Genomic DNA, 26,506 nt, shown 5'->3' on the forward strand with positions numbered 1-26,506 from the left:
TTCTGCTCATCAAACTGTCATTGTCCACATTTGGCAGTCGTAACCTAGGGACTGCGGCTTAAAATGGTGCATGAGGGGCAAGTACGAAGGTGTTTTTGTGAAGACATGACAGTTAATGGAGCTCATGAGTGTGTTTGTGTCTCAGCTGGTTCTCCCAGGAATCCCAAGAGACAGCTTTCATATGGCTTCCTGTAAGTCTGAGCAAGAGAGAAGGAATGGCCGTGCACCCGCAGGGCACGTGGTTCTGGGCCTGGGAAACCACTGAGCCAGCGGGGGAGGGGGCCGGCTGCCTGTGCTCCGGGATCCCAGCTGAGACAGTGCATCCAGGGCCTCCTGGGACCCTCCGGGTGGTCCTGCTTCACAGATGGGGTCCGGGCCCAGACAAGAGGACTTGGCAAGGCGGGGAGGTGGCATCTGGCCTGCGTCTCTGCTTCCTGTGGGAGGGCTGCCTGTGGTGCAGCAGTGCGTGTCTGTCCACTCTGCACTGGAGCCAAGGCGATGGGCCCGAGACCACTCTGGGGTGGTCTCACTTTCCAGAGTCGACCTTGAGGTCCTGAGAGGCGGTGACATTGCGCAGGTCCTGGGAGTGACATCCACCTGAGTACCTCATCCCCCAGATGCCAATTGCGTCGGAACCCACACTCTGAATGGCAGATGCAGGACTCCGGGCAGGGCGGGGGTCATGCTGCTCCTAGCAGCGGCACCCTGAGGGTGTCGACACATGTGGCAGCATCCCTCCTGCTCTGACGCCCAGGTGACCTGAGCCCTCTGCCTAAAGCCCTTGTCAAGCTTCGGGCTGTCAGCAGTGGGCCACGTAGCTCCAGAGCAGGCATCTCTTGGGAGCCTGTGGTGGTGACGGGTCAGGACTTACAGATGATCCCTCCCTTATCTCGGCAGGCGGTTAACGAAGTCCAGTCATAGGGCCGGGCAGCATTTCTAGTGCGGAGTGTGCCGCTTTCAAATCCTGGGGATTGAAGGCAGAGCTGCCCCACTGGGGACCAGTGTGAACACACGTCCTCTCCACAGCAGCCTGGGCCAGCCAGGCAGGAGCGGTGCAGCGTGCCCGGGGGCCTGGGAGTGCCTCTTTTGGCATCAGGAGGGCTGCTTGTGTTTTCCCAGCTGAGCAGGCCTTGAGAACTCCAGGCTGGGCCCGGCCTGCCCTGCGTGCTGTGTCTCATCTGGGCAGTGGGATGCTCTGGAGAGGGCTGGCAAAGACAGGAAGGGGACCTCAGGGTCAGAGGCTGGCTTGTTGCAGGCTTCGTCTTCCAGGGGGCAGACTACGGCCTGCTTCGGTGAGCAAGGGGACAGGAACTTGTGTCTCTTGACCCTGACCTGCATTCTCCCCGCTGCCCCCGACTACCCCTCAGGAGCTCCCCCCAGGGAGAGCGGCGTCAGCCCTTCCCTGCCCTCCAGGCCTCTGCCTGCCTCAGGCCCTGCAGTGGGGGAAGGAGAGCGGGCTGCTGCTGGGTTCCTAGGCCTGGGGCCACTTGGCCCACAGAGAGCCAGACCAGGACCCTCCCAGCCTGGTCTCTTCTACACACAAGGCTTGGCAACTGCTGAGTCACGTGACTCCTTAAAGGAGTCTTTAAATCTGGGCCTCCATCACCCCATGTTGGAAAGAAACGCTCTGAATTCCTGGGAGCCAGTCCTGTCCCTCACCCCCTAGATCGAGTCATGTCTGGCTGTGGTGCCCTCCTCAGTGGTGGTGGCCTTGAGCTGTGTCCATGGTGGAACCGGGCAAGCTGCTGGTCACAGGACATGTGTGAGCCGGGGCAAGATGCCCACGAGTCAGTGAGCACCCTGCAGCAGTGGGGTTAAGGGCAGGCCTGAGGTGAGTGGAGGCAGGGCACGGAGCTGTGGGTGAGCGTGGGGACACAGGCGTGTGGCCAACTGGTGGGGGCCCTAAGCTCCTAGAGAACAGAGCTGAACCAGGGTGACCTAAATGTCCTGGAGCCAGTGGAATGGGGGCAGAAAGACAGTGAGTGACAGAGGGAGACAGGGCTCCACGAGGGAAGGGGACTGGGCTGAGCAGAGCATGTGACGGTGTCAGACAATCACTGAGACCTGTGAGCCGCCACCTATGAGGAGAGTTACATCCAGCAGAGTTACTGGCACCTCCCCTGGGCCAGCCCTGTGTCCTGGGCTAGGGACACAGAGAAGAAATTGTGTCCTGTCTAGCAGAGGAGACTCATGTGCATGGCCAACAAAGGCACCAGAGGCTGCAGGCGTGGGGAGGGGGGCGTGGAACCTGGGGTGAGGTGGCCAGGGTGGGGTGCTGGCCAGGAGGAAGCTGGGGACAGGCAGAGGGTCAGAGAACCAGGCAGCTGGGCCTGATGGGGGACAGAGAGGCATTGTCACTGGTGCAGCATCAGGGTTGGGAGACACCAGGGTCCCTTAGGACTGGTTGACCATGAGCCACAGAGGTTACTCCTGGAGCTCTGCCCACCTGCCCTGGCCTGACGGTGGGATTTGCTTGCCTGTTTGTTTTTGTAACAGCTTTATTGAGGGATGATTCATATACCAGACAATTCACCCATCTAGAGGGTACGGTTCAATGGGTTTTAGTATATTCCCAGAGTTGTGCAAGCACCACAGTCAGTTTGAGGACATTCTCATCACCCCAAAAGGAAGCCCCACACCCTTTAGCAGTCACTCCCCATTCCCCTCAAGTCTCCCAGCCCTGGGCAACCTCTAATCTACATTCTCTCTATAGATTTGCCTGTCCTGGATACTTAATAGGATCATATAATATATGGTCTTTTGTGGCTGGCTTCTTAGCATAACATTTTCAAGGTTCATCCATGTGGTAGCCTGTATCAGAACTTCATTCCTTTTTATGGCAGAATAATACTTCATTGTATAGATATACCATATTTTATTTATCCAGTCATCAATTGATGGACATTGGGTTGTTTCCACTTTTTGGCTGTTAAGAATAGTGTTGCTGTGAACATTCTTGTACAAGTTTTGTTTGAACATCTGTTTTCAGTTCCTGGGTGTAATCTAGGACTGGAATTGCTGGCTCATGTGGTAAGTAGGTTTAGCATTTGAGGAACTGCCAGACTGCTTTCCAAAGTGGCTGCACCGTTTTGCATTCCCACCAGCCCAGTGAGGTTCCGGTTGCTCTGCATCCTCGCCAGCGCTTGTTATCTGATTTTTGGATTCTAGCCATCCTAGTAGGGGGGAAGTGGCATCTCATGGTGGGTTTGATTTGCATTTCCCTACTGACTAATGATATTGAGCGTCTTTTCATGTGCTAGTGGCCATTTGTATGTCTTCTTTGGAAAAATGGCTATTCAAGTCCTTTGTTTAATTGGGTTATTTGTCTTTATTATTGTAAAGAGTTGTAAGAGTTCTTTATATATTTTCTAGGTACAAGTCCCTTATCAGATATATGATTTGCAAATATTTTCTCCCATTTTGTGGGTTGTCTCTTCACTTTCACAACAGTGTTCTTTGAAGCACAAAAGTTTTCCATTTTGATTAAGTCCAAATTATCTATTTTTTCTTTTGTTGCTTGTGCTTTTAGTGTCATACCTAAGAAACCGTTGCCTAATCCACGGTCTTGTGCCAGCACCATTTGTTGGAAAGACTGCTCTTTCCCCATTGAGTGGACTTGGCACCCTAGTTGAAAGTTGGTCTTGAACAGGAGGGTGACGACAAGTTCTGCCGCCCCCTGCTCCAGTTGAGAGGCTGTGAGCAGCCCGTTTCCCCTCGCAGTCTCCGTTCTCTCATTCGTATAGTGGGCTTACTAATGCTCCTTAGCTGGCCTCTTAAATCACATGAGGTCATTAAAATGACACCACATTGTAAATGAACCTCAAGATACTGTAAGCATCGGCCCTGGTCCCTCTGTTACCTCAGACATGGCCTTCCCTTGCTTGGGCTCTGGGTCCTCACTTGGACACTGTGGGGCTGTAGGAACATCTGGGGTCCCAGGCGACATTAAAGCCCATGAATCAGAAGCCCCTTGGAGGGCTGGGAGGTGGGGTGGCTCTCTGCCCACATGTCCCCCCAAACCCTAGTCAGGCCTGCTGGCTCCAGGCCCATGCTTACATGCTTGGGTCCAGCAGTTCTTATTTTAGAATAAACCCACTGGATTGGAATCTTCCAGAGCCAAGGGGAGGTAAACAAAGGGGCCTCCAGGGCGCACTCACCAGCTCTTGTTTAAGTTAAGACGAAAACGTTTTGCTCCCCTTGGCATGGCCTTGGTGCCTTTCAAGTCTGCCCTCCCGAGGACGTAGGCTGGGAGCCCTTGAGGTGAGGAATGATGTTTGGGTCTGTGGCTGAGCGGTTCCTGGATTGCCAAACCACCGCGCTGGCTGGAGAACAGCTGTCAGGAGCTGCTGAGGAGGGGTTCACCCCAGGGTACTACTTGGTGGGAACTGGTGCTGCCCGGTCACTGGCCTCTGAGTCACCAGCAAGAGCCCGGGCGTCTGGGCCTTGTGGGTGAGAACCCCATGGGCCAAGCTTCAGCAGCAAGAGGTGAGCCCTGCTTCTGCAGGGGAGCTGGGGGCAGCTCTGGGCTGTGTCCTGTGCGTTCGCTGGGTCTGAGACCCCGGCAGGAGAGCAGCACAACGGAGGCTGGAACTGGCCCTTGGCCTTCACGTGCTGGCTGGTGACATGAGGAGTAGGGGCTCTGCTCTCAGGCCTGGTGGACGCTCCTCTCCAGCCGACCACTCACGTGACCTTGGGCCAGGCTGCAGTGTGACAAGGCCCCTGGCCCCTAGGAAGCTCCCTCCCTGGATGTATGTAGGCTGCTTTAATAATAGTAATTCTCTGAAAATCCTTCATAGCAGTGATATTTTCCCCATTTTCCAGAGGAGGTATCAAAACCAATGCTGCCCCGACGGGATCCCGTCCTCTTCTGTTCCATCAGTGTCTGCCAGGCGCCTCCCCTGGGCCCTCCCTGCCCTCCCTCCTCCCAGAGCTCACGGGGCGTGCGGGCTCCAGGCTGCGGGGAGCAGACTCCTGACGGGGCTGTGGGAGAGCAGGGCGGCCCTTCTGGGGGCTCAGCCTCAGGAGAGAGGAGCAGGCCGCCAGCTGGAGGAGGGAGAAAAGGGGCCGGGGAGGCTGGAGGGGGGACAGCGGGAAGGGGCGAGAGAGGACCATGGTTAGGGCCACACTCTGAGGCGTGTCTGCCAGGCCGGGGATTTGGGGGTCAACCCTGTGGGTGGGGGGCACATGGGCCCTCCTGGCGGCTGTGGCCTCTGGGCCTCTTTAGCCTCCTGCCCCCACACCTGGAACCAAGGCCCAGAGAGGAGGCAGCTCAGCACCCCCCAGCCTTCGTCGCCTTCGCCCAGGCTGACCCCACCCCCCCTGTGTGTCCACCGGGCAGGAGGAGGCGCAGGTGGCCCGTGGGGCGATCGCTGAGGGACCCCAGGGTGGAGTGGTCAGTGGACGAGGGTTCTGAGGCCGAGTTCTGTGCTCTAAGCAAAGAGCCCAGCCTCTCGGGCTTAGTTCAGCCCCAGTGAAGTGGGCTGAGGGGCAAGTGTGTGGAACCTTCAGGAGAAGCCGGCCCAGGGCCCTCAGTGAGGAGCCGTCCAGGACTCTGGGTTGGACCCTCTTGGTCTCCTTTCACTTCCATCTGTTTCCTGATTGGTAGGTCCTGGCCCTGGACACCAAGACTGGCAGACAGCCCTCCCCTTCCCCCAGGTCCAGTGGTGACAGCTAGCCCAGCGACATTGTCCTGTCCAGGGAAGCACCTCCACAGGGAACACCCCTGCCCAGTCTCGCAGACCCAGGGATTCTGAGGCAGCAGCAAAGGGCCTGTTGAGAGTCTGCTCTGAAGAGAACCCCGGGGTCAAGAGGGCAGCACTGTTGTCACCAGGGGAGGTCCTGGCGGCTCTGCCTTGAGGTTCAGGTGACAGGAACATCTCTGGCCGCCCCTCTCAGGCGTGCTTCTCTGAGGAACTGGGCACAGAAACGGCCCCGGGGGGGAGGAGGCAGAGGAGGAGGCAGGAGAGGCCTGGGCCTTCCCACCATGCCCTGGCTCCCCTGTTCCATCTGCTAGGCGGCGAGAGGGCGTGCACAGTGGTTTCTGAGGGCCTTCCAGCTGCTGCTCCGTGGACCAGCAGGTACTCCTCTCTCCGCCCCACAGTGAGAACCCCCTGCCCACGGTGGAGATCGCCATCCGGAACACAGGCGATGCTGACCAGTGGTGTCCGTTGCTGGAGACCCTGACGGACGCCGAGATGGAAAAGAAGATCCGTGACCAGGACAGGAACACAAGGTACCCCCCCCAGGCCCCTGCAGCTGGCCCTGCCCACAGGCACTGTCTTCCAGGCAGGGTGGGACCATCGCCTTTCCCCACTGACCTGGTGTTCAGGAGGAGGGGACCTGTGTTTCCAGAGGCAGGCCTCTGGGTGACAAGTCCCCGTCCAGCCCCTAGGGTGCATTTCCCTGACCACAGCACAGACCCAGGTGTCAGGACCCCTGGAGAGGTGGGCAGGGCCTGAGCAGTCAAGACAGAGGGCAGCCTCAGAGGCAGCAGACAGGCCCCGGCCTAGGCAGGGGCTGGGGATCCCACCTGCCACGCCCTGTCTCTGTCCCCGCTCCTGCTCCTGGCTGCCCTAGATCCCTGGGGGAGGGCAGCCACCCAGAGCTGGAAGCTGGCCCTGGGTCACCGCCCTCTCCCCTCCTGCAGGCGGATGAGGCGTCTGGCCAACACTGCCCCAGCCTGGTAACCAGCCCACTGCCGCTTGGCTCCCAAGGAGTATTCAGAAGGTCAGCCCGTCTTTCCTTCATCTTCTGGCAACGGGGCAGCCCAGAGCCGTCCTGTGGAGCACGGGGGAGGGGACTGTCCAGGTCACCCTCCCCCGGGCACACATCCCATTTGCTGAGCCCCAGTCCCCACTACCCTGGTCTCTGGTCAGGGAGAGGCCTCGTTTGGGGTCGTGTTGTTGTATAGGAGCCCCAGGCAGGGCTAGCAAGACTTTTTCAATAAAAGGCAACAGGTCGTGTTCCATTTCTTCCACGCGGTGGCATAAAAATCAGAATGGGGAGAACAAGGAGCGGGGCCTGGCTGGGGGTGGTGTGTGGCCAAGGCTGGGGGGCTAGGCCTCTTGCCCTTCTCTGCCTCAGATCCCAGGTGGGCAGGTAGAGGGTGACAGGGCTCCAGGGCCCTGCTCTCAGCTACCCAAGACCTGAGTCAGAGCACAGCCCTTGCTTTTCCTCAGGCTCTCCCACTTCCCACCCCCGACCCGTGCTCCACACGTCCTTGCACAGAGGGAGAAATGAGGAGTGTGGTCCAGAGGCTCAGAGGGCAGGGGGCCCACCTGCGTTTCAGTGACAGCCCCACCCCCGCCCCCTTTGCTGCTTATGAAGCAGCCGCAGGCTCCCCTGCTGTCCCTGGGCTCCGCTGGGTCCAGGTAGGTGGTCAGGCCGCCCCCAGGCGGGATCGTGGCTTCTCTGGCATCCCTTGCAGAGGCCCTGTCCTGTGTGGGCACTGCAGGGACGTTACCAGCCTGTGTTTCAGCAGCTGCAGCAGCCAGACTCAGACCCTCCAGTACGTGGGCTGGTGTGCACGTGCACATCACCAGCATGTGCGTACCACTCTCCTGCACCTCCCAGCAGCGTGCTCAGAACAGGTGGACTGGGGCCCGTCTCCATTGCTGGCTGGTGCTGTGGCCCAGGCCAGCTCCCCCTCCCGGGCCGGTTGTGAGGAAGGAAGCACGGGGAGCAGCACACCCAGCCCAGAGCTGGCTGGGGGGCTGGGGTGGGGTGGAGAGAAGGAAGCCCTGCTCTGGCCTCTGCCCAGCTCTGTCTCTGATGAGCTTGCTGTCCCCTCTGCATCCTCGTCTGTTACGTGCAAATGTCCCCACTCTACAGGAGGGACGTGGGATCCATGAGGGCCGCACCTGTGGGTCTCCTCACTGAGCTAAGCAGGACCTGGTGAACTGGGTGCACAGTGGCAGTCTTACTGAAGGTAACGGGCCTGGACCCCTGGTACCGGGCTGGCACCTCCCTCAGCTGCTGGCAGGCCCTTCCGTGCCAGGGCAGGGCTCAGGGTCACAACTGCTCTGCTCCCTGGGAGCAGAGAAGGGGCCCTGTGACTCCTGGCTCCCAGGCAGAGCCCCACGCTGGGCAAGGCCGAGCTCTGAGTAGGGACTGGGGATCCTGGTTGCCAGGATGTAGGGGGAGATGGGCCTGGCCCTCTGGGCTGGCAGCTCCTGGGAGCACATCCTAGGATGTGACAGCTCCTCAAACCCCTGCCCTTTGTCCAGGAGTGGAACTTGCTGGAACCTCACAGCAAGGGGACAGCTGGGCTTCACTGGAAGGCCCTGAACAAAGAAGATTGCAGGCCCAGGCCCGGCTGACCTAGGAAAGTGGTGGGCTCCATTGCTGAGGTGTGTGCTCAGTCCATGGGGCAGGGGACAGTCCTGGGCCCCCACAGCTGGCCGGACAGAACGAATTCTGCCTGCCTCAACCCCGCTGGGCAGGCCGGCCCACCTGCGGGGAGAGGCCTTGGGAAGGCCTTTAGAAACGGCTGGCCCACAGCACCGCAGAGCCCACTGCTGCTTCAAAAGGTTTCACTCCAAAATCACTCCAAAATCAAAATCTATGGCCAATACTTTTGTCACCCGTGAACACGACATGTGGCTGGAGGAGCCCCGTGCTGCTGACCTTCCAGGGATAAACCATAACTCAGACAGGTCGGGGACAAGGAGGAGAGCTGGCCAGGTCGTCTGATGCCCACTTGACAGAAGAGAACAGTGAGCTGCGTGGTCAGATAAGGCTCCCATAGTCCTCAGCTAAACACGGCAGGGACAGAACTTCCCAGAGCTCTCTGCTCAGCCAGTCACAGGACTCTGCTGTGGGAAAACATCTCAAGGCTTCGGGGTCACAGAAAGGGCAGAGGACCCAGTCCTGGCCCTCCTCTGCACCTGACCCCACGGGGCCTTGGCCAAGTCTACTAGCTGCTCACCTGAAAATGGGACAAATGTCCACTTGTCGGTGGCTGGTGAGGGACAGGAGGGGCTGAGTGAGCCATCGGCCTGAGGGCATCATAGACAGGAGCCCTGCAGACCGGGCTCAGCACAACCAAGACAGCCCAGTCCTAGCCCCCGCCACTGAGATCTGGTCAGCCCCTCGCTGACTGGCAGGGAGCAGAGGCCCAGCACAGGTGAGTTTGCCCAAGGCCCATCAAGGCACCAGCAAGGCTGAGATGAGAACTCCCCGTCTACCCTCTGTGAGCTCAAAGCTCTGGTGGGCAACCGTGGGCAGGTTCGTCACCCTCTCTGGGCCTCCCATCCTTCCACTTACAATTGGTCTGAGATGGTAGGCCAGGCTTGGCGGGAGTAGAGCTGTGCCCTGGGCCAGCCCCACCCCAAGGGCAGAGGGTGGGCAGGGCAGGGCAGGGCAGGACCAGGCTTGGTGGCCCTGGGTCAAGGCCAGCAGCCCCTGCCCAGCATGGAAAGGGGTGGCCAGCCGAGGCAGGGGAGCAGTGCTGTGGGCGAAGAGACTGCAGGTCATTCTGTTTATTCGGGTGGGCCCTGGGCACGGGCCCAGCCTCCAGAACAGACTGCTCTGCTGCAAGCAGGGGTGAGAGGTGGGGTGGAGGCCGGCCAGAGGCCGGGACACGGGCTCCTGGGGCTGGCCCTGCCCTGGATGGGGTCACTGCTGCTGGGGTCCCGGCTGCTCCTCGGGGAGGGGCAGGTAATTGGGGTCCTCCTCTGGGGCGTCCAGTAGCAGCTTCCTGTGGGGAGGGGCCACGCTGAGCTGACGCCAGCCGGGTCCTCCACAGGGTGGGGAGCCGGCTGAGGGAGTGTAGGGGGAGGGCTGTCATCCCCACACTCACAGGAACCTGGGGGTCAGCAGCAGCCTCTTGCCTCCAGGCTGGTTGGGGAAGACATCCTCCAGGAAGTAGTAGATGTGGCCCACGGCAATCCCTGGGGAGAGCCGGGGAATGCCGAGGCCACCCTCCACAGTCCAGAGCCCGGGGCCAGTAGAGCCTGCGCCAGGCCTCCATGCACAGCCCTGGAGGCCCAGCCAGGCTCAGAGTAACCTCAGGCCCCAGAGCCCAGGTGCCCGGTGTCCTGCACACACTGCCAGCCCAGGGCAGGCCGGGGCGGGCCCTGAAGGACAGGCTTACAGGGCCCAGAAGTGTGCAGGACCTGGGGAGGAGAGGACCTGAGGACATCCAAGGAGCAGGAGCCGTGGCGGGAACCCTGACCCACCCATCCCCACCCCGGTCAGGACCCACACAATCACCAGCAGGTCAGGCCTGAAGATGTGAAGCCTACAGGCTGGCTGGCTTGTTCAAGGGGCTGTAAGAAGAGAGACGCTGGGGAGGGGAGGGGGACAGATGAGAGGTCCAGTGCGGGTGGGAGGCAGGGCTGTGGCGGAGCAGCCAGTCTGGGGTGGCCTCCCACAGACCCTCAGGTGACAGCCAGCCAGCTTGGGGTGGGCTGGATGGATGGGCAGGCTCACCCAGCAGGTCCACGAGGATGGAGTTGCCCAGCAGCATGGAGAAGCCCACGAGCGCCCAGGGCAGGAATGGCGCCTGGAAGGTGAGGAGGCCGAAGAAGTTGACCCTCACTCGAGGGCTGCGGCGGCTCCAGACGTACACCAGCATGGCTGTGAGGGCCTGGCCCAGGAAGAACAGGCTGCCCAGCAGCCCCAGCAGCTGGGCCCGAGTCAAGGTGCTGGGAGGCCCTCCCCGGGTGCCGGCCTCAGCCCTGTCCGGGGGCCCTCTGACTCCTCAACCCCTGCCATCCTCCACTGGTTTCCCTTCCCCCATCCAGTGTGCCCTTCCAGTCAGGCCCCCAGGGATCTGCCCCGCCTCTCCACCTCACCCCGGCCTCCAACCACTGCCCTTCCCTGCCCCACTTTCTCCTGCTCCTAGCAGCGGGGCTCAGCCCCCAGGCACCCCACCTGGCTCTCCTGCATCCCCCTGTGGTACTCTGTGCGCAGCACTGAGGGTTTAGCCCTGGCACCTGGACTGAGCACACGGTGCACGCCTAGTGCCTCCTAAGCTGGAGTGACCGGATCAGTCCCTCCCCTGCTGGGCGCTCAGTCGGGCCCCACGGCAACACAGTCTGGACCCACAGGCGCCCGGCCTGAGATTGCAGAGCCCTGAAGGATACGGTCATGAGGACGCCCCCGAAGAGAAACATGAAGACGAAGTCGGCCTTGCGGCCGCGGAAAGACCCCTCCTCCAGCATGCGGCAGTAGCGGAACCTGGGCGTCCGTATAGGAAGGGCCACCGGGCCGGGCCTCAGTTTCCCCGCTCCTGGCGCCTCCCGCCGGGCCCGCCCGCCCCTTCCTCGCCCCCGCCCTGTCCGCGCGGGGAGGATACACGAAGAGCATGTTGAAGAAGAAGCTGAATCCCAGGGGCCCGAAGAAGAGGAAGTTGGTGACGAGCCTCCAGACCTGCGAGGGGCGCGCGGTCAGGCGGGGGCGGGCGAGGCGGGGCGGCAGGTGCAGGGGCGGGGCGGCCTCACCTGGAACTTCCGGAGCACGAGGTGCGGGTTGAAGTAGAGCTGGAAGGGGCTGAGGAGCTCCAGCTGCTGCGGAACCAGAGGGGCGTCAGGGGCTGCCCGGGATCCACCGTAACCAAGGCGAGCCCCGCCCCGGGGCTGTAACCATGGCGACGCCCCCTCCCAGGCTGTAACCATGGCGATTCCCCTTCGGGGCTGTAACCACAGCGACGCCCGCCCCGGACTGTAACCATGGCGACGACCAACCCGCCCACCCGCCCGCCTCACCACGGCGGCGGTGGTGAGGACGCAGGCCGCGGTGTAGGTCCGCGTCACCGCCGGCACCTGCAGAAACTCGGCCGCCAGCCCCCGCCACGCCATTGAACCTTCCCACGCCCGTGTGGCCGGACCTCCTGCGCGCTCTTTAACCTGACTCCAAGCCCCGCCTGCCCGCCTTTGGCCAATCGACGTCGCAGGCTAAGCGCGCCCAGGCTAGAGGGCGGGGCCCTGGGCCAGGTAGCCAATAGGAGGAGGAGGCGGGGAGCCGGGGGCGGGACGGGGACGAGGGCGGGTCGAGACTCGGGCCAATGAGCAGGCCCCTCGGTTGAACATGTGGCAGTTGTTGTGGTGGCTGTGGTGGCGCGGAGGGAGAACGTGTGGCCAATGACGACCTGGTCTCCTCGCGGCAAGCTGGCAAGGACCAACAGGGAAGACCCACGGGCCACCATGGGGCGGGGCCAAGACTACCAGTTACTGGAGAAAAGACGGGATCCAGCAGCGTGACGGGAAAGAGCGGGGCCACGCAGGGGCGTCGTCCGGGCGTGCGGGACTCGCAGACAGAGTCTGGCCGCCCGGCTCTGTCGTCCCCCTGGGGCTGCGGGTGACCCGTGCCGGTCCTTCACCCCTCTGAGAACCGGAGACGGTGCCACCTGACCTACGCAAATGAGGCACTCGGCTGCGTGTCCCAATTCCCCGCACGTCCAGGGCCCGGCTGGAACATGCGGCTCCAGTGGGAGTCTTTCCTGGGGCTGGAGAAGGAGGGGATGAGGGTGAGGAGCGCGGGTGCTGAGGCGGCTGGAGCAAGTGGACAGGCTGGAGAGGCCTCATTATTTTGGTGGAAAGAGAAACTCCATTTATTCATTCTAATGAAGACAGTCCACCGTTTATTAAGCACCGACTGTGTGCAGGCACCGTTCTGGATGCTGGGGACACAGCAGTCAACAGAGATGCTGTCCCTCATGGTGGAGCCGAGGAGACAGGCAGTCACAGGCCTGTGCTAACATGAGAGCTAGTGTAGACAGGACAGTGCGCTGATGGAATTAACAGCCACGTGGTGGGTGGAAGATCCGGTCATGGTCCCCATTCTAGATGGCAGGTCTGGGAAGCCTCTGTGAAGAGGTGATGATCGGTTGTCACTTTAAAAAGATCCCTGTGGCCGCTGTGAGGACAGCGGACAGCCAGAGGAATCAGTGAGCAGGGGGAGGCTGCAAGGGACATTGGTGGCTTGGGCAGCGTGGAGCCTGGAGGGCGATGAGGGGTGGGATGTGGGTTTGCCGGCCCACTGGACAGAGCTGTGAGGGAGGAGGCAAGGATGACTTCGAGGCCAGAGTCACAGAGCGGATGGAAGGCAGTGGCCCTTGCTGAGATGGAGAACACTTGGGGAAAAGGTGGGCGGATGGAGTCCTGTTCTGGCCTCACTGAGTTCGGGGTGTCTGTGTGACATTTGTCTGGAAAAATCCAAGCGTGGTGTTGGGGTAGAGGTCAGGCAGGCTTTCCAGATGTGGGTGTCAGACATCAGTAGACCAGTGGCCTTTCTAGCCTTGGGCCTGCATGAGATGCCCAAGGGGCGAGGCTAGATGGAGAAGAGAAGAGGCCAGGACTGGGTAGTCGACCTACAGCAGTCACAGAGGGAAGGTAGACCCAGCCAGGGGGACCTGGGGAGGCTGGGGTGGGGCGGGAGCTGAGCAGGAAAGGGCTCAGGAGGAGAGCAGGGAGAAGCCCTGGGGGATGTGGCCCGGGAAGGACCGTCGGTGCACGAGGTCCCTGTGACCAGGACAACGGCAGGCACGAGGGAGAGGAAGAGCCCAGACGGACATGTCTTCACCAACGTGGGAGCTCAGCCGTGGATGTGAGCGTGGACGATGAGGGATGCTCTGGACCCGGCCCTGAGGTCCCCCGAGGAGACAGAATGGGGGAGAAGCAGATGAGAAAGTTATCTCAGGGAGATCCCAAGGAATGAGGGACCCACGAGGGCGCTGAGAGGGGTCTCCTGGGGAGTGGCTCCTGGAGCCCCCATTGTGGAGGCGAGCGGAGGGAGGGCGAGGCTGGGAGCACTGAAGGAATATGCATGTGGTTCAGGGTGAGGAGAGGTCAGCAGAAGCTGGTCCAGGGTGCTGAGAGGTCAGCAGAGGGAGCAGGCTGGGGGATCCCCTTGGACAGCCTCTGTTTTCCAGGGAAGCAGGCCAAGGTCACGTTTGAGGTGGGCCCTGCAGAGTAGATCCCACCAGGTCCACTTCTCCGACCCTCTGGCACTTCCAGACAGTTCTTTATGGAGAGAAGCCCTGGGCACCACACGTTCCAGGGGCCTAGAGACGCAGGCAGGCCGTGTGCTGGACGCTCATATCTATTGAGCTGTCTGTCCTAAGCAGGTGGCTGTCCTGCCGGCTGGGCCTATCTTCTCTCTCCTGTGCTGAGGACTGTGGTCCCTTGACAAGGTGACGATGGGCCCAGTTCCCCAAGCTGCCGCTCTGGCCTGGTGACCCTGCCTGCTGCAGAGCAAGGAGCCCCAGGATCCCCAGATCTGAGGAAATGAGGGGACCCCTAAATCTTCCACCCAGGCTCTCCCAGTGCCTCTAGGCAGGACAGCACCCCCTGCGTGCCCCCAAGCTTGCCTTCCTCCTCGCAGGCCTCACACACCAGGCCCTGGGGACCATCCAGACACCTGGGGTCAAGCCTGCACCGCCTCTCTGCAGGCGCACATGGAACCTGATGCTCCCACGGAACTCTCCAGTCCTTTCCTCCCCTCCAGCACGCCTCACCACCACCGCCACCTCTTTTTCAGGACTCAGACTCTGTCTCCTGGGGATGCCCCAGATCTCTGGCTCATTCATCCACTCATTTCCTCCCTACCAGCCTAGATGTTCTGTTAAAGAGGAGAGGAAGGGAGGGTGGTGGAAATGCCCCCTACACCAGGAAGCCCTCCCTGAGGGGACCGGAGCTCACCTATCTTCCGTTAGGGCCCCACGCACTCAATTTCTAAGTGTATCTTATTCCATAGGCAGCACATGCCTGTGGTAAGGAACCGGAAGACTCAGACACAGGTGAGTGAGTGTGCATGTGGGAGGCAGCTGTGTTTTCCTTTGACAACACATGGCGCCCCGTGCAGGCCCTGAGCATCCTCCACGGTTGGCCTTTCCTCAGGGGCTGAGAGCTCAGTGCCCACCCCCTTCCGGTACATGGACCCCCCAACTGTGGTGGGTGGGCCTCCACCGAAGCTCCAGCCAGCCCCTCCCAGGAGGAGCTGTGTCCCCTTGGCCCTTCCTGTCTGGGTCACGGGTATTTTTAGCACCGAATCCGGAACCCACTGGGCAGCAGCTGCTCACAGACAGACTGTAAGAACAACACACTGTCCAGGTGGCTGCCTCAGGCCTCGGTGGCAGAGGGAGCGCCTTGGGCCTGGCCCCTTGAGTCTGGTAGCAGAACCCGGAGTTTCCAGGAATGAGCCGGTCTCTGGGTGGGATGGGAGGGAGGAGGCAGTGCAGGGCCGAGGATGAGTAGGCATCAGCTGGGCCCCATGGGAACAGCCTGTGCAAAGGCCCTGAGGTGGCATGGAAGGACAGAGAGAAGGTGGGGGCAAGAAGGAGGAGCTGTGTGCAATGTGAGGCTGGAGAGGGCTGGGCCAGGCTGAGCAGGGCCGTGTGGGCTGTGGCCTCTGTCCCAAGGGCAGTGGGAGCCATGGGAGAATTTCCAGCATGGGGGTGAGGTTAGGATCAGATGGTGGCTCTTTGGAAGAAGAAAGGACAAGAGCAGAAGCAGTGGGCAGAGCGGAGGAGGATGGCAGCGGCCTGCAGTGGCAGGCGTGTGACAGAGAGGGAGTGGATGGGTGAAGGAGGTGGGAGCCACAGGCCTTAGTGAGCGCTTGGCAGAGGGGCGAGACCCGGGGGAGGGCCGGGTTTGGGAGGGAGACCATCTATTGGTTTGGGACAGGCTGAGTTTGGGGTGCTGCAGGGACATGACTGCCTGAGGGAAGCCCTCGCTGGTACTCCAGCCTGGCCCTCCCAGCTCCTTGTCCTCTGGGGCTCTGGTCCCGCCTACAGAAGGGCTGCCCCAGGCTCTCTCTATCCCTGGGATGTGCTGTCTGCTGGGCACGGGCAGGCCTCGGACCTGGACTCCAGGACTGGGTCTGCAGCTCAGGGCCAGCAGTGGACCCGGCCACTCCCTGCCCGCTTCCTCCTCAGTGTCCCTGTCTGTGAAATGGGCCGGTTGGAAGAGTCCATCTGTAGAGTCTCTTCCAGCTCGAAGGCTGTACTCTGTTCTATTGCGGGGATGTCAGAAATTCTGGGCAGGGGCCCCTTCCTGTGATAGTCGTGGCTTCCTCCTCGTCCGAGGCCAGTCTCTCCTGTGAATGAGTGCGGGCCTGTGAGCGAGAACGCACTAAGGAAGGACTCTCTCTCCCAGGCCTGGGTCCTCATCTGACTCCTCCCACTCCTCCCCTCCAGATGTGGGCATAGCTGTATTTTCAGAACAGCCGACCACGAGGACATTCTTTTCTTCTGTTAAGATGGTTTAAATCTCCCATCTGCAATCAGCCCCACGGTTCAGTCCTCAGACATCAAACAGTGGCCGTGAGAGGCCGCCTCAGCTAGTTTTTGGTTTTTTTCTTTCTTTTAAATCGTTATGTTCGAAATGTGACCCAGAATTGGAGTGAATGCCAGCTCTGAGGATGAGGGCGAAGCAGGATTTGGGTGGAGCCTGCAGAGGCTGCCCCAGGGCCTTCCCTCTGCATCCCTCCCCGGCTGGGGATGTCCAGCTAGGCTGCAGCCCGCCGTGTTCCCCCACCCAAGGGGAGGGTCTGTCTGGGGATCAGAGAGGGCCAGTGCCTGCCCTCAGGACACCCAGTGCAGGGAGCGTCAACAGACACAAATGCAAACAAAGCAGCAAATGGAAATATTAGGACTTACTCATTATCCACAATCAAAATTCACCAGATGGGCTCAGTAACAGGATGGAGAACACAGAGGAAAGAGTCGTGAACTTAGAGCGATAGAAATGGGACCATCTGAGGAACACAGAGAAGGACTGAGCAACAGCTCACAGCACAGAGAAGGGTAGGATACTCAGAAGTCCTCATTTCCTGCCACTGGAACTTACGTCACCTCTGTGACTATCACCTGTGCACCTGTAGACGGGGTAGCCGTCCCTTCCTCACGCAGGGAGTTGGGAACTACACAAAGTAGGGGTGGGGAGCAATGTCTGGATGTGGTGGTCCATTAAGTGTTCACATCTGTCCCCTCACCACCTGCATGAGACTCAGAGCCACACCTAGGAGGTCACGTAGGCCTCACTGACCTGGCCCCAGCATTTTGGGTGCTCTGGGGACAATACTGGCAAGAGTTCAGCAGGGCCCGGCCAGCACAGGCTGGTCCTCTATTGGGGAAGGGGACCCCATTGCCAGAGGTGAGGATCATCAGGGTGTTGTTCAGGCTGCCGGCTCCATGCAGCTCCTGGAGCAGGAGTCCAGTCTCTGAAGGGTGGGGAGGGGGAGAGCGGAGCTCAGCTGCAGACACCCAGAGGCACGAGAACGTGTGAGCACCAACACATTTCTTCATCCCACCACTGGACACTGCACCCGTCATTTCTGGGCATCACCTCTGCCATCCTTCCCACCAGCCCAGGCCTCTCGCCCAACACCCCACCCAGTGCCCCGTCCTGGAGCAGGCCTTGCACGGCCTCAGCCTGAGCCCTCCCCTCCAGGGACCCCGGCCATCCCTCGGCACTTTGGTGTCACCCCTGTGCAGCTGCTACCTGCCACATGCTGGTCTCTGTGTTTTCTGGGATCCCGTGTCTGCCCCATGGAGCTAATGGGGACAGTCTTGGGCAGGGGCTGGAAGAGAGGATCCCTCACCCCCACCCCCTTCCCAGGTCACTGTGAACTAGTGGCAGCAACAGGGAAATAATAAAGGTACCCACCTCCTGTAGTGGGTTGAACGGTGGTCCCCCAAAACGATATGTCCCCCAGGAACCTATGAACGTGATCTTATTTGGAAAGAGTCTTTGCAGATGTCATTTTCAAGGATCTCAAGGTGAAATCATCCTGAAGTACCCAGGTTGCTCTAAATCCAATGACAAGTGTCCTTATAAGAAGAGGAGAGACAGACACAGAGCGGAAGACACTTGAGACCAGGCAGGTGTGATGCCCAGGTGGGTGTGATACCCGGGCAAGCGTGAGACCAGGCAGGTGGGATACCCAGGTAGGCGATATACAGGTGATGCCCAGGTGGATGTGATACCTGGGCAGGCATGAGACCAGGCAGCTATGATACCCAGGTGGGCATGAGAGTCAGCAGGCATGATCCCTGAGGGGGGAATGCCACCAGGCAGGTGTGATGCCCGAGTGAGAATGTTACTCAGGCAGGCATGTTAGCAAGTGGGCATGACACCTGGGGGGCGTGATCCGCCAGCAGGCATGATACTCGGGCAGGCACGTCAGCAGGCAGTGGCTCAACGGGTGGATGTAGAGCACTCCTGGGCAGTCCTGGGCTGTGCAGACACTGCAGGAGGCAGAGGCAGGAGAGCCATGCCCAGGGCACGTCTGAGGACCTGGGTGAGTGTGTGCGCATCCCGCCCACGGCCTCTCACTGATGCACAGGACCCATCCCCAAACCTAAAGAGACCTTGAAGACTGTCTAGTCCACCCCTTCACCCTACAGGAAAGTGAGAGAGGCCCAGAGTGGCGAGGTGCAGCACCCAAGGCCACACTGCTGGGCAGTGGGGACCAGGGACTGGGCCACCTGGCTTCTACAATCACACCAAGCTACTTCCATCCACCTTGGAGTGGAGCAGGTCAGGGGCACTCGAAAGAAGCCAGTGGGAACCCCCAGGGCCAGCACCTGCCCCACTCCCCCAGCAGCAACTGGGGAGGTGTCCTTGAACAGAGGGGCATGGTCAACCTCCTGTTGGAGGTTGACCATCCTCCCCCGACCAAACCCACTGGGGCGTGAGCTGATGGCCTCTGAGCAGATAGGAGTGCTGGGGTCGCACTCCTTTGACACGCAGGCTGCCTGCAGGCCCAGGAGAGGAAGCCGCCCTTCTCCAGACCTACTCGGAGGGTCTCTGCACTTGGCCCTGGACCTGCCGTGAATGGAGCTGTGCCCCCCAAATTCACGAGTGGAAGCCCTAACCCCAGTGTGACTGTGTCTGGAGACAGGGTCTTTAATTAAGGCTAAATGAGGTCATAAGGGTGGGGCCCTAATCCCACAGGATTGTGGCCTTATAAGGAGAGGAAGAGAGAGCTCTCCCTCCTCTCATGAGGACACAGCGAGGAGGTGGCCATCTGCAAGCCAGGAAGAGAATCTTCACCAGCACCTGACCTCTCTGACCCTGATCTTGGGCTTCCAGCCTCCAGAACTGTGAAAAAGAAACACCTGTTGTTGAAGGCCCCCAGTCTATGGTATTTGTTACAGCAGCCCTAGCTGACCAAGACAGGACCTAACCCAGGGGCTACATCACCCGGGCTCTGGAAGGTTCCAGCACTAGTACCCCAGTCCTGGCAGGATGTGGATCTACCTGCAGATTCTCTGCCTGTGTTCCAGGGAGAGGAGGAGTTGATGGGAGCCCCTCAGGGGAGAGCTGTTTATGGTACAGTTAGCTGAAGGGCCTGGCCCAGACCACAAAGTTCATCAGAAAAAGTGAACCTGGCAGAGGGCCAGATCTCAAAATAGGAAAGAATCGGGTTGCTTTGTGACAGCTGGGCCTGGGTCACCCAGGCTGGAAGTCTCCTGAACAGCAGGGAGCTGGAGGAACTTGGGGTTTCCGGGAGGGGATGGGGTTCCGAGAGAGAGGGCCGGTGGGGGGCTGCGCCCCTTCAGCCAGGAGAAGAGAGCTGAGCCACAGCGCTCTGGGGTCTGAGAAAACGGTGGGGAGGTGATGAGAGCCCCAGGGCACCCTGGCTGGTCTCTGGGGACTGGGGCACCAGCCCCTCTATTGCATCCCCTCTGGGATCTCTGGATCCCTTAGTTCCGGAAAGCCGGCCAGCCTTCCGAGGTGGGGGCCGCCGGGTTAGCCCTGGCTGCTCTGGTCACGAGTGGGCGTGCAGGGTCACAGCCGGGGCAGGAACGGGGTGCTGAATGGTGGGCCGACCCCTGTAGACCCCGAGGAGGGAGAGGCCGCCCCTGCCTCCCTCTCCCAGGAGCCGACCAGGAAGAGTCTGGGGGCAGCAGAGAGGGGAGACAGGGAGGGAATGGCAGTGGGGCTGCAAGGCACTCTGGGGTCAGCACTGACCACTGGTGGGAAGGGCGAGAGGCCGCTTCTGGGGGCGACAATACGCGGCCGTGGAGGGCTGTGCCCGGGGTGGCGGCGGGTGGCGGGTGGGGGGTTGCACTCACCGAGGGTCCGCAGGACGTTCCGGGGCCGCCTGGTGCGCGCGGCAGAGCCCCAGGCCCAGCAGCGAAGCCCAGTCTGGGACAGCGCATAGAGCCAGCTCCCGGCCCCAACCGCCCGCGGCGGTGGGGTTCGCGCCAGACCCGGCTCGGGATCCGCCCCGCCCCGAGGACACGTGCAGTCAGGCCCCGCCCCCGAGACGCCCCGCCCCCGGGACGCCCCAGCCCCGCCCCTCGCTCTCCGTACCTCTGTGGTTACTGCGGACCTCGTTGAGGTGACACGCCAGGTGAGTCCGTGGCGGGCGGCGGGCGGCTGGCCTGGGACGGGGTGGACGAGCTGCCGGGGACGGGCCGGGGTCGCTCGGGGACGGAGGACGCGAGGGGCGGTGCGGGGCCCGAGGGTGCGGGCGTCTCCACCGGGGACCCCGTTTCCCCACCCACCGCGTCCGCACCCGTGTCCCCGCCGCTTCGGCCTCGCTGGGCCGGCGGGCCGCGGACCGTTAGCCGGCGTGGGGTCCCCACCCTTAGACCCCAGGGTTCGGGCTTCGGGGATGGGGGCCGGGTTCCGTCCAGAGCAGCCTCGCGGGGCCCGGGGTGAGGGGGGGTCTGAGGTCCGCTCTGCGCGCAGGGGGCGCCAGGATCCCAGAGGATGCTGCGCACCCTGAATTAATGAGGAGCCTCTGGCTTTCTCCCAGAACCAACAAGAAGTCCTGGGACGCCTTTAGGGATGCAAATGCCACAGATGGGCGTTGGGTAAGACGCGGCCTCAGGATGGGAGACACCCCCCTCCAGCGCTGCAGCCCCCCTTATTGAGTGGAACCCCCCATGTTGCGCCCGTGGAAATCCTCTGGTCTCTCATGGCCTCCAGTCCCCCCACCCACACCCCACCAGCCAGACGAGGGTGCGCCCTGGACCCTGCTTCTCTCTGCACCGCTGCCCGTTAAATTCTCTGGGGAGGAAAAAACAAACAAATTCTCCCGGGAGGAGAAACTTGGAGTCTAATTAGCGTTTAGGCTTCTCATTGAGAAATCGTTTCTCATATTCTTCCAGGCCAGCGTTGATGGAGGGAGAGAAGGCACCTAGGGTTTGGGCAGGTGGGGTTCAGGGGGAGCAGTGAGCAGGGAGGGGGCACACTCCACCTTTGTTTGAGGCCCCATCGGCACAATGGTTGGCTTCTCCTGTCAGACCAGCAAGGTGGGGAGATTTAACCATCTGGGTCAGACCCCCTGGAGGGAGACAGATTGTACCTCTCCTGATGCCCCTGGACCAGCACCTATTGCTGGGTTCTCTGAAGCCTGGACCCTGACTGCTGGTCTGTGTTGCCCTCATGCCCACCCCAGGCATGCCCTCTTCTGTGAAGGTGCTGGCTCAGGCCAGGCCCTCAGGCCCCTGCCTGGCCCAGCCGGGCCTCTGCTGCCCCCCTGCGGCCCTGCAGAGAAAGCTGCCCATCGCCGCCTGGCTGTCCCACTACTCTGTGCAGTGGCTGAAGATGGACTTCATCGCCAGGTTCTCTGTCAGGCTCACGATCATTCCCCAGTCACCAGTTTATGCTGAGGTGGCCTGACTCCTACCCCAGGTGAGATGTCTGCCCTGCACATGGCCTGACCCCACTCCAGGCCTCAGTACCTGCCCAGAAACAGAGTAGAAATGCATAGTATCCCCTCCAGACAAGCGGGGCGCCCAGGGTTCCAGCCCCATGGGGCCAAGAAGCCTTGATTTACAATCTAGAGCCTGTGACTGCCTTTGGGAGACACACACCCTTGTACCTGCTCTTGTCACACTTGTCACACACAGGCACGTGTGTCACAATCCAGCAAGTTCTGGATTGCCTGATGGGGCCATCAGGATGACTCACCGCAGCCTTAAGAACGCTTTCTCAGACTCACACTCACACAGAAGCTCACAGGCCTTTGTGCTCCCGCAGGTGGCACCCGGGGCCCCAGTTGGGTGCAGGGAGAAAAGAAGTCCCTTGATCACTGCAGGTCACCCCCATGGATAGTAGAGGGTGAGTGTTTACCCTGCCTGTGTGCGCTTGTTTGCCTGAAGTACATGATGGACACACAGACCCCTGTGCTCAGACGTCTACACCAGAGACTCCGTGTGTGTCCGCGTACCTCCTGGGTGCTCATCCCTCTCTCTCCCCAACAGTATGGCCTATACTCTGCCTTCATGGATGCTTCGTGTATTTCTTCCTGGTCACCTCCCGAGGTGTAACTCTGGGCCCCACGGCCATCATGTCCCTCCTGGTCTCCTTCTGCACCTTCCGTGAGCCCGCCTGTGCTGTGCTGCTGGCCTTCCTGTGGGGCTGCATGCAGTTAGCCATGGGCTCCTGCGCTTGGGTAAGACTCTCGGGCCTTCCTGCTGTGGTGGGGGCTGCGGTTCTGCTCTTCCTGGGCACCCGAGGCACCTGCCTGCTGGGGATGTCCCTGCCCTCAGCATTTCTTCCTTTGCATTTCAAGGGCTGTCCCTGTGTGTGTGTGTGTGTTTTGGGGGCGGGGGTGCCCTTAGCCCTATTCCATTCTGCTTAGAGGCCAGGACACTTGGAGAAGTCCCTTTCCTGCTCTCCAAACCAGTCCAAAGACAGTATGTCACCCACCAGTCCTTAGCCCCAATCCCACACATCCCCTCTCCCAGCCCACGTCCACCTGTGTCCTCTGGGACGGGGCAGAGCTGTGGCAGTCTCAGTATTTCCTCCTGGCCGGCCATGGTTCCTGCTGGACTTCGTCTCCTGCCCTGTCAGCCATTAAAGGTTTCACCTCTGCTGCTGCCGTCACCATGGGCTTCGGGCAGATGAAGGTAGGCTCGCTAGTGGGCACCGGAGCACCTGCAGGGTAGCAGGACCAAGGCCGGGTCCTGATATGTGCGGGCCAGTTGACGTCTTGCTGTTCCAGAGCTCAAAGCACATGGTGCTCACATGGGTCCATGAATAAAATGACCCCTGCGGGGAGATGTTGGTTATGGTCAGATTCTATAATAGGTCGTTTGGGGACCAGTAATGACAGCCCCCGCTCTTGGTGGAGTGTCCCCCCAGTGTGCTTGGTTCCCTCCCAGAATGGTTCTGTTCCACTGTCTCTACTGCACGCTCAGCCAGCAGCCTTCGCAGGTCACGAGCATCCTGCCAGATTTCCACAAGCAAATCATTCCCCCACGCTCATTTAGCTAGATGATTTCATTTTTATGTTTTTTTCCAATTTCTTTTGACTATTTTCAAATGCCGTGCTTCTTTATATTTCTTTTTTTTTTTTGTGAGGAAGATCAGCCCTGAGCTAACATCCATGCTGATCTTCCTCTTTTTTTGCTGAGGAAGACTGGCCTGAGCTAACATCCGTGTCTATCTTCCTCCCCTTTATGTGGGACACTGCCACAGCATGGCCTGACAAGCGGTGCGTGAGTGCGCGCCCAGGATCTGAACCTGGGCTGCCAGCGGCGGAGCGCGTGCACTTAACCGCTCCGCCACGGGGCCAGCCCCTCTATTTAAACCTCTATAAGAAGTACTAGATCGATGATCACTGGTTATCTGAGGACGTCACTTCTTGTCCTTTCACTGGGTTGAAGTTCTTGAGGGGCAGGAGCTGTTTTGCTCAGACCATGGCCACCCAGCACTGTGCTTGGTATAAAGTGGGTCAGCGCTTGAGTGGGTGTGCAGGATGGACCCGAGCTGCGTTGTACAAATGAAGCCATGGGGCCCCTGCCCAGTGACCTGGTGTCCCCACCTGGGCCTCTCCAAGGCCTGATTCCCGCGACCAGGCTCTGCTCCAGGCTGGCCTGTGACAGTCTCCCCTGCCGGAGGGCAGTGAGCAGATCAAGGGCAGGAGGAGACGTGTGTGTGAGAATCAGGTGGCTGACACTTCTTCCCTCTTACTCTGTGCTGGGACTGGATCCAACACTGTCCCTGTGCTTAATTCTACCACACCCCTGGGAGGTAGGTTTCTCATCATCTCCATCCAGAGAGGAGGAAACCCCTTAGAAAGGTGTGGGTGAGTGCGATTTATTTCTTATGTACACCCATCAATGGAAACTTGGCAACTGTTGTTTCATGGGAAAGTCTGTCCTTTATTCTGGAAACATCCTTCCTTTTTAGTGTCAGGAATGTTCCTTGATATGATCATAATGCACATAGAGGGTAGCTTCTTTATGTATTCATACTTGGTGATCCTAGGCCCCCCCAAAGTCATTAAACCCTTGACTGGGTCACGACAGCCATCTGAGAGCCCCTAGGGTAGGGCTTGGTGGGGTCCTCCTGACCTGCCCAGGGCAGAAGTGGAGGAGGTGGAGGTTGGAGGTGTCACCTGGCTAAGTAGCTGGAACTTCTGTGGCACCAGCACCTCAGGCACCTTGGCCCAGGTGAGTGGTATGTGCCGAGGGAAGCATATTGTGGTTGGTGATGGTCACGTGAACTGAAGGGGGACAAAGATTGGTGTCAAGAACAGGTACACACAATGGGGCCGGCCCGGTGGGGTAGTGGTTAAGTTCGCGTGCTCCACTTTGGCGCCCTGAGGTTTGCTGGTTCGGATCCTGGGCGTGGACCTATGCACCGCTCATCAAGCCATGCTGAGGCAGTGTCCCACATAGAGCAACTAGAAGGATGTACAGCTGTGACATACAACTCTCTATTGGGGCTTTGGGGAGAAAAAAGGGAAAAAGGAGGAAGATTGGCAACAGATGTTAGCTCAGGGCCAATCTTCCTCAAAAAAAGAAAAAAAAAACAGGTACACACCTTTTTGACAAATCCAAATGTCTTTGTATTTGTTTTTGATCACTCGTGAAAGGTAAAGCCTGATGAATTTCAATAGATGCGAGTCCTGAAATATCCCTGCAAAAGTACTGAATTAATCGTGATCCATCGTTACTCTGCCTGCTGGTTGCGCTGATCTGCATTTCTGTCTATTTTCTGATACAGAGTTTAGGATTAGATTCAGGATCAACACATAGCCTTTTACAAACACTGTTGGATTCTTTCCAGTTTTATCCTTAAGACGTCCGTCACTTCTGGAATCCACTCCAGCCACGAGGAGGAGAGTCACTTCGGTGCCTATGACATGGAAACTCTAGATGTCTTTAGTTTTAAAACTGGGAATTTAGAAGATTCACTTCTTCATGATTGCAAAGTATTTATTTCTTAATATTTTAGTATTTGCCAAACTGATGCTTTTGAAAGAGATAATGTTCACTGGGCTGTGTGGCTTTTGATGTCATCTTTGGGGTGGAGCAGTAATAAATGTGGTTCCACTCTCATATGCAGGCTGCAGATCCCTGTGACCCAAATCTTACACTTCTTTCCCATTTGATGACTTCCCTGTGTTCCCCTCCCCCTGAGTGATGATGATTCTTTCCTGACGCTGGTGAATGTTTCTTTTAAACTGTAGGTGCCTTTTTTTTTAAAAAAAATTAAAACACGGAAATCCTCATGAATATTTCAGGATGTCCTGGTACCTATAACGTTAACTAATAGAATTCCTCTGGGTTTCCGTTGCCCTAGTTCAGATCCTTTAAAGTGAGTGAACGAGATTCTGTGCTCCCTTCTGGGGGTTACTTTCTAAGTTGATGATGTACAATGCAGTCTGTTAACCATCATCACAGCTTTAGTGAGATATGGTTCACATACAAGTCACACTTGAAGATGTGCAATTCATTGTGTTTTAGTATATTCACAGAATTGTGCAATTTCACCACAGTCGATTCTGGAAGCTTTCCATTATCCCTCCAAATCCCTCCAAAAGAAACACCTTCCTCATTAGGAGACAGTCCCATTTCCCCAACCCCCACTAGGGCAAACACAAATTCACTTTCTATTTCTATGGATTGGCCCATTTTGAACATTCCATATCAATGGAATCATACAATGTGTGACCTTCTGTGTCTGGCTTCTTTCACTCAGCACAATGGTTTCAGGGTCCATCCATGTTGTGGGATGGGTCAGCCCTGCATTGATTCTGATGCTGAATAATATCCACTGTGTGGCTGGAGCACAGGGTATTTCTCCTTTCCTCAGTTGAGGGACATTTGGGTTGTTTCCACTTTTTGGCTATTGTGAATATTGCTGCTGTGAACATTCCTGTACAAGTTTTTGCGTGGACATCTGCTTTCATTTCTTCTGGGTGTGTATACCTGGGAGTGGGATTGCTGGGTCACATGGTAACTCTCTGTTTCACTATTTGAATACCCGGAAGAATTTTTTCCAAAGTGACTGCACCATTTACATTCCTGCCGGCAGTGTGTGAGGGTCCAGTTTCCTCACATCCTCACCAACACTTAGCATCTGTCTTTCTGATATAGCCGTCCTATGGGTGTGAAATGATATTTCGCTGTTTTTTTTTTTTTTAATAATTTTATTTATTTATTTTTCCCCCCAAAGCCCCAGTAGATAGTTGTATGTCATAGTTGCACATCCTTCTAGTTGCTGTATGTGGGACGCGGCCTCAGCATGGCCAGAGAAGTGGTGCGTTGGTGCGCAGCCGGGATCCGAACCCAGGCCGCCAGCAGCGGAGC

At 59.1% G+C, this 26,506-nt stretch overlaps 2 protein-coding genes and 2 long non-coding RNA genes across 13 annotated transcripts in view; 2 read left to right on the forward strand and 2 right to left on the reverse strand.

Moving 5' to 3' along the window:
• SMARCB1 (SWI/SNF related BAF chromatin remodeling complex subunit B1) overlaps nucleotides 1-6,967 on the forward strand; it is a 32,916-nt gene extending 25,949 nt beyond the window's left edge. For both annotated transcript variants that reach the window (XM_004443082.3, XM_004443083.3), the window contains exons 8-9: nucleotides 6,101-6,232; nucleotides 6,647-6,967. In XM_004443082.3, coding sequence (XP_004443139.1) covers nucleotides 6,101-6,232; nucleotides 6,647-6,686 — 172 coding nt within the window. In that variant the 3' untranslated portion in view covers nucleotides 6,687-6,967. The remainder of the gene's footprint in view (nucleotides 1-6,100; nucleotides 6,233-6,646) is intronic.
• A 1,603-nt stretch (nucleotides 6,968-8,570) lies between these two features.
• Nucleotides 8,571-11,863, reverse strand: DERL3 (derlin 3). 8 transcript variants are annotated; one of them, XM_087423827.1, is made up of 8 exons: nucleotides 11,709-11,835; nucleotides 11,445-11,507; nucleotides 11,300-11,373; nucleotides 11,088-11,181; nucleotides 10,432-10,627; nucleotides 10,213-10,285; nucleotides 9,800-9,890; nucleotides 8,571-9,697 (listed from the first exon to the last, which is right to left on the reverse strand). In XM_087423827.1, the coding sequence occupies exons 1-8, from the start codon at nucleotides 11,799-11,801 to the stop codon at nucleotides 9,197-9,199; spliced, it is 1,185 nt and encodes a 394-aa protein (XP_087279953.1). In that variant the 5' UTR covers nucleotides 11,802-11,835; the 3' UTR covers nucleotides 8,571-9,196. The 8 variants fall into 8 exon arrangements, with proteins under 8 accessions (XP_087279953.1, XP_087279952.1, XP_087279955.1 ...); XM_087423826.1 differs by having other exon boundaries at nucleotides 11,445-11,510; XM_087423831.1 differs by lacking the exon at nucleotides 10,213-10,285 and having other exon boundaries at nucleotides 9,475-9,697; nucleotides 11,709-11,833.
• Nucleotides 11,864-12,654: 791 nt separating this feature from the next.
• LOC147912401 (uncharacterized) lies at nucleotides 12,655-20,151 on the reverse strand. Of its 2 annotated transcripts, none has more exons than XR_015549901.1 (3): nucleotides 20,024-20,151; nucleotides 17,610-17,773; nucleotides 12,655-13,585 (listed from the first exon to the last, which is right to left on the reverse strand). It is a non-coding gene; the product is annotated as an uncharacterized LOC147912401 (long non-coding RNA). The 2 variants fall into 2 exon arrangements; XR_015549900.1 differs by lacking the exon at nucleotides 12,655-13,585 and adding an exon at nucleotides 16,494-17,163.
• Nucleotides 20,152-20,722: 571 nt separating this feature from the next.
• On the forward strand, nucleotides 20,723-24,562 carry LOC147912402 (uncharacterized). The gene is made up of 3 exons (XR_015549902.1): nucleotides 20,723-20,770; nucleotides 21,358-22,022; nucleotides 22,166-24,562. It is a non-coding gene; the product is annotated as an uncharacterized LOC147912402 (long non-coding RNA).
• Nucleotides 24,563-26,506: the final 1,944 nt, after the last annotated feature.

Source organism: Ceratotherium simum, chromosome 35 (assembly GCF_057802395.1).
Source record: "Ceratotherium simum simum isolate JZ-2026a chromosome 35, ASM5780239v1, whole genome shotgun sequence".
Taxonomy (NCBI): domain Eukaryota; kingdom Metazoa; phylum Chordata; class Mammalia; order Perissodactyla; family Rhinocerotidae; genus Ceratotherium; species Ceratotherium simum.